The sequence below is a fragment of the Micropterus dolomieu genome, linkage group LG11, assembly GCF_021292245.1.
Source record: "Micropterus dolomieu isolate WLL.071019.BEF.003 ecotype Adirondacks linkage group LG11, ASM2129224v1, whole genome shotgun sequence".
Classification (NCBI taxonomy): domain Eukaryota; kingdom Metazoa; phylum Chordata; class Actinopteri; order Centrarchiformes; family Centrarchidae; genus Micropterus; species Micropterus dolomieu.
Window position 1 is genome coordinate 6,772,102 of NC_060160.1, and position 10,772 is coordinate 6,782,873.

The window sequence follows — 10,772 nt, forward strand, 5'->3', positions numbered from 1 at the left end:
ATATTGACTTTTTACACTTAATGTCTCGACATGTCTCTGGCAAACATGTTGCTTTATTTTTTTTACATATAATACAGAGTAAGCAAAGCAATCATATTTGAGCATCAAAAATTCCCTTTAAAGGCACACCATACTTTGATAAAGTGCTATCATGTGTTTCAGCCTGCCGGCAAAAGAAAGAATAAATAAAAAAAAACCCCAAAAGAATTGCTTCTCTGTAACAATGGTTCTCTGTTTCAATTCAGGGTCAAGTCTAACAAAGCTGTGCCAAGTCAAGTATTCACCTTTAGTAAGGAATACTGGCAACTTGCAATGACGAGGCAGAACTGAAAGACCCAGATGTCAGTGAAGAAGCCGTGGACCAACAGCACTGAACCCAGAAAGGCCACCAGGACAGCTAGCACTACAGCCAGCACGTTCTCTAAAACCTCACGGTTCCTGTAACACAACGGAGAAAAGTCAGTCTACAAGTATATTTAACACTTCTTGAATGTAATACTCAATTTCCCTAATGCGTAATATTTACACCAGGTTTGACAAACATCAGGAGAACAAAGAAAACAAGAAGGCAGGTAGGCAGATTTATTTTGTCAGGTTATAGAGTGAAATTGAGTTTGTAACTCCCTTCTGCTATGTAGCTGACAATATACATTAATAGAAAGATAATTAGTAAATTGTGAAAATATGTAAGTACTGTATAATGCACAGAAACTAATTCAATAATACAGACCGCATATAAGCAATCATATGGTCTTGATAATATTCACAAAATCAGTTTTAAAAATTGGTCTAAAAAACAGTGCTCACACTTGGATGTTAACTGTGAGCATGGAGGGACTGGTCAGCAATTTGGAGGAGCTAGAAGGTAAAATAGGGGCTGAAGAGGTCTGCACCAGCTGTGTGTAAGTTCTGTCCTAAGTTTAGGCATAAAGTCGACACTAGAGGCTTAGTAACTACTAGTTAGTTTGTAAACAAAGTAAAGTCATAACTAAGGCAAGTGGCCAATCAATGATCAAAGATAGTGTTCCATGGTCATAGTTACTGTGCGCATTAGCTCTGTGGCTGGCACAAACCACTTGGCATTGTAGCACATTGTAGTAAAGCTAGATTGATACTGAAATATTGTGTTGCATGCATTCAATGCATTCTAGTTTGTATTTATTTTTATTATATTATCAAGTGGGTTTTACTTGACTTTCTATTCCAGTTTTTTAATGTTCATTCTATTCTATTTTCATGTGAAGCATGTAATTTCTATATTGTAAAGCACTTTGAGCTGCATTCCTTGTATGAAAGGTGCTATACAAATTACAAATACCACTACTACTACTGCTGCTACTACTCCTACTACTACATTGAACAGCCTGCAGAAAAATTTGAGATTTAGGGAACCTGTATGTATTTGTAAGTTTGAAGTATGGATGATTCATCTGTTAGGAACTGGCTGCTCTTGGGGTATGCTGCTGTCTCAGACTTCCATTTCTCTTGCTTTTTATCAGTCAGAAACAGCAATCTTAGACTGTCCCTAATTTCAGTGGGACTGACCTGATTAAATAAACGGTTAATGCTGTGCTGGGCAGAATGTTAGTCTGTAGATACACCTGTGCTATTCGTCTAAATAATAAATTGGGGTTCCAGCCAAAAAGATTTGGGTATGATTAAACCAAGTGAGATAACTTGCTGATTATATCCAAGAGAAAAGAATATTTAGGTCAAAATTGTGATGTATGTTTTTTCTAATTACAAGTAGCATGTATGGGAATCCTTGTTTATGTTATCATCAATTTTTGTCACAAATTGCAATACACAGGTATCAAACATGGCAGTAGCTACACTTATGAAACGCGTAGTAGTTGACTTCTGAATGACAAGTTGAAAATTGTTGTGAGAGAGAGTGTTTAACTTTAATTAGTTTTCACACATTCTTCCACTTTTTCTGGTTAAACATAATTGCGCACATAATTGATGAATAAAGTTTGAAAAACTCTCCCTTCTCACTCAGGGGCACATAAGCATATAGGTGCTTTATGCTTTGTAAATATTTAGCAAAAAATTATGACAAAAGGTATCTGGGCTGTCTTACCTGTCAAACAGTGCCAGCAGGCTGAGCCGGTCAAAGTGCAGGCCAACCCACAGGCAAGGCAGAAGCCACAAGCGGTAGTACTGCCTGTCCTTGCCAGTGGCAGCAGTATCCACAGGGTCCTCTTGTCCCAGTGGTGCATCCTGGAGCTCTGGGCTCAGATCTCCATCCTGCTGCTCCAGCAGCTCTGGATCCATCGTCAGAAGACGATTTAGACGGATCTGTGGGAGAGAGATCTGTGATCTACGCTGCATTTTGACCACTGGTACTAAGTATTCTACAAATGTGATTTTAATTAAGAACAGTAAACATATGTATAAAAAGATAGCGATACAAAAACAGTTCATACACTTGAGAGTTGAGAGAATAAGAATTAAAAGTTTCTATAAATTCCACTGAGAGTGTTTGATTTAGGCTGTTACACAAGACTGCATCGCGTTCACCTCACCAACTCTCAGCCATCTGGAATCTTGTTGCAAATGTTTTTAAAAAGACAGCAACAGATGATCAAAGACACCTTTCTTGCTTATATAGAACAAGCATATCAGATAAGTACATAAGCGCCAGGCTGTAAAGGGTTTTGAAAATCGGTTCAGGAGCAAACTGCCAGCCAGTGTAGTGATTTTCAAATAGTTTAATATGATTTATTTTTGGTCTGAGGTAATAAGAAAGAGCAATAAAACTATTCAAACTGAAAAATATTATGCAGAAATATGCAAAACAGACATGCAGATGAGAAAAGACAGTTTGTTGTACAGTCTTCTGTCTCTCTCTGCAAGTCTAGCCATCTCTTCCTCTCTCTGTCTCTCTCTCTCACACACACACACACACACACACACACACACACACACGCAGGGTACTCACTAGGTCATGATGGCAGAAGCGAACTGAGGTAGAACTGGAGAGGTGGGAGTCGGTGTCCCTGCAGGGCATTAGACAAAATGAGCACACTGATGAGACAAAAGCATCTGCTGCACTTACTGTATTAAATCATGAACCATTTTCTGGTGACCTCAAACTAAATAGCCAATAGGCTATTTGCTTTGTTTTTTTGCTTCTTCTTTTTTTCAAAGATACCATTTCAAAAACCTTGAGCCAGTGTCGAACTGACTGCACAACAAATGGCAAAATGTGCTACATGAAACTCTAGAAAAAGATCAGATAAATTACTGGACAAAATATGATGAAAGAAGAAAAAGAGTTTATTTATAGAGCAGATTTTAAAAAACAACTAATGTTGAATAAGCATCATTAAAGCATGTTCTATGGTTTCAAAATCCTTAAATCACAGGAGTGATTTTAATTTAGCAAATTATCTAAGTGAAATTTTAAACAATTTCTTAAAGTCAAACTTGATGGCCTTTAGTTGTCACTTGTTTTGTATGACCAACAGTTCAAAATTAGCTGAACAAAAATGCTTGGCTATCTAGCTATTAGACACTATTTCAACACAAAATTATCAGTATCAGTGATTAAATTAACTGTTCCCGGTCAAGAACAATATAGAAGTTCAACACATATTTTGTTCAATTTTGCAGAGAAGGCTAAGTTCAGAGAAAACACAACAATCTCATAACAGAAGCCAGAGAGGGTATTTTTTATCATCTGGAATCGCACTGAACAAATCAGATGAATGAGTTTGACACTAACCATATGTTATTGGAGGCCCGTCTGGTTGCAGGTTCAAAATTGACCAGGGACATGTCACACCCGCCAACCTCATACAAGGAGGGTGTGAGCTTTCCTAGAGAAAAAAACAAAAACAAGAAATAGAAGCAAAGTCAGTCCACGAAAATCACAAGCCAAGAGTGACTGTGGGAATAATTTCATTAGACGACATGTTTACATGCAGGGAATTAGATAGCTTTGGTAATATTACTGTGTTCATCTGAGCTAATGGGATCATTGAGTGAATGTGCCTCCTCCCAAAGAGGCTATCAGGCAGCAAGTCAGTCATTTCCTGCTCGTCTTAAACAGCAGTCAGTTTGCTCCCATTGTATTTCTGTTGATTCAGTGGAGCTTTATTTTTTCATTTCCAAACAAATGTGCTTATGTGTATTGCAAGAAACATCTTAAATAGATTCCTAGAATACTGCATCATTCCTAACAGTCCAGGAGGAATATGTAGAGTTGCCATGGTAACACTGTTCCCGCTCAGGTTATAAAAACCTCGATTGCAATCTCACTTTATGTTGTTCCTGTTTTTAATACTTTATTAAATATACTTTTATTAAAAAAATGCTGGGAAAAACAAGAAAATGAAGGCTAAGCCGGAATAATGTGGGAGTAATACATAAATAAGCCAAGAAAAAAAAAACACGTTGCACAGTAAGTATGAACCAAAAGTATAGTCCAGAGTGGATCAACTATTATGTCTGAATAAAAACAACACATAAATGTATTCATAGGATTTTTTATGCCTCAAAACACTCCTTTATGTCTGTTCGTCATTGAAAAATGAAGGCGTATTCCCTTATTTCCATAGTTTAGGCTGATTGCGCAATTGAAAATTAACTGTCAGGAATTCCTTAGAGCTTTGAAATGTACTTCATGATTAAAAAAATATTTATTTAAGGATATTTGAAGAACATGACCCAAGTTAAATTTGTGCAATACAGTTTTTTCTTGAAGAAATCATCAGAGAACTACAAAGAAAAACATTTTCTCAAGAAGCTTTATGCACAGCTGTTGAGTAAACCCATGTCTTACCATCAGGGTCACATATAAACTCCGACACTATCACAGTAGTGCAATCATATGCAGATAGAAGATTAACGCTCTGAGATTACAAGAAACACATACTCAGACCATCAAGTTGCTCATAACAGAAATTTGCTCGGGGATCAAATGATGAGTAGGAGCAGTAATCCGTTGAACACTAGTTCAAACAAAGGACGTAAAACAGCTCTTACAAAACCTCTATATCATTGACATCTCACCGATAACCAGGGAAACATGTTTATTTATAGGCATCACCAGCAATATGTAACACTCCGTTGTCAGCAGTGGGGGTAGGAATGCTGTGACCAAAGGATAACACCCGAGTGAGGTCAAGTATTGGCTACAGACACAATATCACAGACAGAGACAAATGGAGCATGGATAATTGTGCTCGGCTTTGACTGATTGCGTCAGTCCACCGACCGTGGATAATAGTGCTATGACTGACTGCAACAGTCATATCTCTGACCGGCTCTCTTCAAGCAATTCCAAATCCTCAAAGCCACTGTAGCAACTTTCTAACAAAAGCATATAAAACCAGAAGAAAACAGCCAAAAATATCATCATGTTATATGGATCCACCTTCCCGCAAACTACCAATCCAACTCTCTTCCTTGAGAAATCCCTTTATCTAGACATCTCAGCTCTCTTTTTGCATCTATGTGCTCTCCCTACCGAAGTCATCCTGCAAGCTGGTTGCGCCAACGGTTGAGGCCTTGTCCTGAGAACCCTCCAGCTGCGTGCTTCCATTCCTGGCCAGCAGGGAGGCGCTTGTGCTCAGCACGGTCACCTGGGACGGGGTTCTGGATGGCTGACTTTTCACCTGGGAAGTAGAAGGCTGGGAGGCCTGGCTAAGAGCCTCCTGAAGACTGTTGGAGGAGAAGGGAAGGAATGAAGGGGGGAAGGGACACAGGTAATTTCACAATAGAGGCACTTCAGGGGGATGTGACGGACATGCTGGAGGTCCCAAACTCTGAGGAAAAATGGCTGATCTATTTAATTTAACAGACAATATGGCTTATTTCTGCGTGATGTCGGACAAAAAAAAGTTTAATCTGGTCACTTTGACACCTGATTTGTCTCCATTCATCACAATGTTGTTTTAAACAGTGTTCACATATACACAGAATGTGCAATTTAAAAAAAACAACATTTTCCAACAAATTGTCTATTCCATGTTCCACATTTACATGCACACTGCAGGTAGACCTCCACAATGGCACCAGCTATGGATTGCATTTGTGATAATGAGTGTAAAGTCTGTACATTAGATGTTTAGGAAGCCTTTTCTAGGCTTCTAAAAGCTATAAAGCAGTCCATGCACTCCATCCTTTTTTAATATTTATAAAGATCTAGGGGTACAACTGTATGTATATTTTAGCAGAGGAACACTAACGTTTAAATATTATGTAGCACTTAACTCAGGGGAATATAATCAGAGACAGAATATACAGGGTTTCCATACACATGGAAAACCTAAAACTACTCAATAGATAGAGATAATTCTCAGTAATGTTCATAAACTACACCAATAGTAGAAGACTTAATTGCATGCTTTCTTAAAATTACTAATATTTTTAAGTTATCATACAGTGAGTAAAGTATTTGACAAAGCCTAAGCTGTCTGGTGCACTCTGGTGCAGTCAAAAAAGTGAAGGGACAGGGGAGGGATGAGGGATCAGTGGAAGATGGAACGATTTTACATTTTGCAAGTTAAGTGACCCCTGGCAGGCTACACACTTGTTTTCCTTGCTTAACATTTTTCAAGACTCAGCATTTAGAAATGTGACCTTGTTCGATAGATGCGGGAAAACATAGAGGCTTGGCATGAGCTAAATAGCCGTTTTGCAGTTGTAAAACAAAACTGGAGGAGTTATGTACACCTCAGGAACGGAGAAACCTGATGTATGTCCACAGCATAAGACCAGTGGAACATAAACATTCAGGTTTACTTAATCAATGTTTGTAATGTTGCCAGTGCTTAAATTGCCACTTATCCACACATACAGTCGTTTTTTGGTTGTTGTTTTTTTTAGATATACCTCTGAGGGGTTTTATGCTTTGCTAATTTGACAGGAAGGGACACACAAGCTGTGTCCCTGTGACCTTACAGTTATGACATTGTCTCTCTAATCAGACTACAACCTCAGGAGTGACAGTATTCTGTAGGGCAGTAATCAATCATCAAGAATTGAAACACAACTGTCAAAAAAAAGGACTGAGGTTTTCAAGTTTAGATACACATAAAGTTACAAAAGGGATTGAGAAGGGTACTGCAGACACGGCAAACGTAACACTACACTAAAAGGGTGCAGTGAGGCAAGATGCGGCCATAATATAAAATGTAATATTGCAACAGGACTGTGACTGGGAGCGTGGAAAACATTAAAACAGGAAAAATGGTCATACGCCATTATAAATTAGTAAATATTTATGTTAAAAGATAAACATTTGTTATTCTGTCAATTATTGTGTTAAACTTGGTTGTTAAAATTGAGCTCTTAATATCTACTAATGAGTAGCCAGGTACTCTCACAATTACAAACACAGTATATTCCTTTGGGTACAGACAGCCAACTTAAACCTTTGATTTTTAAAATGATCAATATCATCTTCATCTCTCCTTAAAAAGGTTGCTCAAAAGGGCAAAGCAATGTGATACAGCAGGACGCCTTATTATTGAACAAATCATGCGCAGTTCTGAGGGGAGACCGTATGTCAGCCAAGTAAATTAGTCAGACCTTGTGGCCTTGTGCCTTTAAGTTTGAGTTTGTAAGGACTCCATTCTTTGATCCATGCTCAAAAAGTGGAATTTAAAAAGATCAGATCGAATGATAACAGGAGGAAAAGAGGGAAGTCTTGAGAAAAGGAGGACGAAAGACATCACATGCAGAGTGGAGACACCCATCCAATGATAGATGATCTTGGTTGATGTCATGCACTGCAGAAGACGTAAATTGGTTTTGATGTGGGACAGGAAAGAGCGTCAACTGGTAACATGCTCATACCAGGAAACACGACAGAAACGATTCCCTGCTCCATGCACGGCATACCTGAGAGGAGATCCAATGAGAGAAGTGGGTGGGGTGGGGTTACTCCCTGCGTTGTGTCGCCGCCGCACTGCCTGCCGACGAAACGTGCTACGTTCACGCCGAAATACGACCGTCTCCTCGCTCCCTGGGGCTGTCATGGTGAGAGACATCATTGGCCAGTCAGATTGAATGTGTTTCCTTTTCTGAGAGCTTTATGTGGACACTTGTATGAGATGATATGTCCATGTGCTATTCTGGATTTTAGTTACATTTCAAAAACAAAGCAACAGTTACAAAATCTGCAGCGTGAACTTTAGAATAATGAAGAGTTTGACTGCTTAATGAGAGCAACCTTTTAGAAATACGACATCTGAACACACTGAAACAGGGTATACTGTACTGGTTCTCTAATGACTAAGACCTGAGCCACAACAACCCTGATCCCATTCTAGCTGGGGACCTTTGCTGCATATCATGCCCCTCACTCTCACCCCTCATTTTCTGTCAGTGTCACTACTGTCACTATCAAATAAAGGCAAAATCCCGCAAATCTTAGAATAATACTGAAACATATGTACGAAGTTACACATTTTCCAAAATAGATGCGTAGCATTTACAGTGATCTTTGTAACTTTGCTGGACAGCGGCCACTGTCACCACAAGTGGTGATTAAAGGATAATGGCGCATTTCCCAAGATCCTCTTGAGTCAGTTGCTTTAAAGCAAGACTGAAAGAAGAAATAACACATTTTTCCTTTTAAAATAAAAAGTTGAATTCAGAAATAATAAAACAGAGCCTTGCTCAGTTGATTTCACACTGGGTTTGCTGCTACAGCTTTACTTGGTCTGGTATGAGCAATAGCTCATTGTGGCTAATGTTAGCTAATGTTAGCAAACGTTAAATAGCCTAGGTACTGCTGTGTAAGCGCCATTACTGACTCAGTCTGATGACTTTATGACTCTTCTCCATTTGTGCTACCTTTTAGCACTTACAAGTATACTCTCATTGGGACAAAAGTGGCTAATGTTCAGCAAAAGTTACACAGTCTTGCTTTAATGAGGCAACCTGGAGGAGAGCTAGTGGAACGGGACCGAAGAAGAACTTAAAGGGTCATCTGTGACATGCTAAAATGCAAGCCAACAGTAGCACATGCAGAAAACTAATAAATGCAGCAAATGGCTCAACACATTCTAGCTAAAGTTAGCTGACTCTAGCTAATAATAGCAACTGGGTTCACGTCAAAAAGTCAGACTGTAGTGGCAAATCACCCAAGTGTATTAAATTGAATTGGGGTGAATTTACCTTCAAATGTAATTTTTAATTTGTATGAGAAAGGAGCTATTAGCAGAAAATTACCAAGTGGTTTCAGGAGTAGCATACAAACATCTTGCAAATCCAGCAAATTCCCACCAATAACCCCTACTGACGACTTCATGTCCAGTCAAAGAAAGTTTTTAACCAACCAGCCATTGCTATGCTACAATCTAATGGCAATGAATACCTTTATATGGAACTGACTGTGTAACTTAGATGGCTTTGAGTCATCTAAATAAAAATCCAGACAGCAGGAATCAAATGAAAATCAAACACCAATTATGAAATGTTTCTGGCCAACAGTTGCATATGCTACCTCTAATATTGTATGTCTCAGGGGTTGTACACTCTGGAGAGCTGAGAAACACCGGCAACATCATGAAAAATATCCACAATACACAGAAGCCAAAGCACAAAAACCAAGACAGACAAGAACTCAGGAAGAATAATAGATATCAGCCTGCAAGTTCGAAGAATGTGGTATAGGTAATGTCTATTTGACTCAATCTTTATGACACTATTAAGAGAGCTCCTATTCAAAGCACACACTTACCCATCATGCTAATAGTAAACAACACAACGAAAACTATGCTTGGGTCAGAATTTCACTCCATGGAAACTCACCATGGTTACACTGAATGAGCAATGCAGACAAGATATCTTATGCAGCCACACGCACACACAAAGGCAATAATGAAGCAAGCCTAATGTCTGGAGGATTACACCCAAAACAGTTAATTCTATCATTAGGCTCATAGCAATGGGCCAAAAAGCAGCTATCCAGTAAAAGGAGCATGATATATGGTTTCCAGTCAAAGTATGTTCAATATACATCCAAAGTTAATACATCATTCAGTTATAACTTACACAAATAATGGTGCCTATATTCTGTCTGGGACCTTATCAGTATAATGCTGTTCTGCTGATAATTAAAAAAATAGAGTGCATGTGCAAGAACGTGCAGTAATCAGCACCGTGGATATGCTTAAACACAACATTTCTTGCATTTCAGAGTCACTACATTGACAACATCAAACACTAGTAGTAAACCAGACAAAATGCGATATGTAGACTATGTTTGAGCGCTGCGTGTGGTACATACCCCGCAGGGCAGCAGCAGCAGCAGCAGCATCCTGAGGCTCAGTGAAAGCTGCCTGGTTGGGCAGACTGTTTCTGGAGCGGGTAACTGACTCCAGCTGGGAGGCCCGACCCAGCAGGGATGCAGCATCCAGGACTTCCCCTTCTTTGGCTTCCAGGTCAGACTTGGAGGTGGTAAGGGGCCGAGGCCCAGCTGGAGCTCCTAGGCGGCTGGGATCATTAAGGCAGGCAGCCGTACCACTGTCCAAACTCAACACTCTGGCATGCGTTTTGGCACTGCCTGTACTGGGGGTACGGCGGGAGGTGCGCCGCTTCCCTCCGGTTCGCACTACTGCCTCAGATCCTGCCGCAGCTTTTACTGTGGTGGAGGAGGAGGCTGGATTGGCTGCAGTGTGCTTGGCTTTCAGGGCCCTGTAGTAGCCCTCTGGTGAGTGGCAAGAGCGGGATGTGGCGCTAGATGAGCTGTCTGTGCTTAGGTGGTGGTTGGAGTGGAGACTGGAAGCACAGCTAAGTTCACTGTGATCGCT

At 39.8% G+C, this 10,772-nt stretch overlaps 1 protein-coding gene across 3 annotated transcripts in view; it reads right to left on the minus strand.

Annotated features, from left to right (window-relative positions):
* Positions 1-10,772, minus strand: part of pcnx1 (pecanex 1) — a 36,531-nt gene that overhangs the window by 15,604 nt on the left and 10,155 nt on the right. For all 3 annotated transcript variants that reach the window (XM_046062260.1, XM_046062261.1, XM_046062262.1), the window contains exons 7-12: positions 7,855-7,984; positions 5,477-5,670; positions 3,731-3,824; positions 2,945-3,002; positions 2,084-2,301; positions 285-438 (exon numbers count right to left, since the gene is read on the minus strand). In XM_046062260.1, coding sequence (XP_045918216.1) covers positions 285-438; positions 2,084-2,301; positions 2,945-3,002; positions 3,731-3,824; positions 5,477-5,670; positions 7,855-7,984 — 848 coding nt within the window. The remainder of the gene's footprint in view (positions 1-284; positions 439-2,083; positions 2,302-2,944; positions 3,003-3,730; positions 3,825-5,476; positions 5,671-7,854; positions 7,985-10,772) is intronic.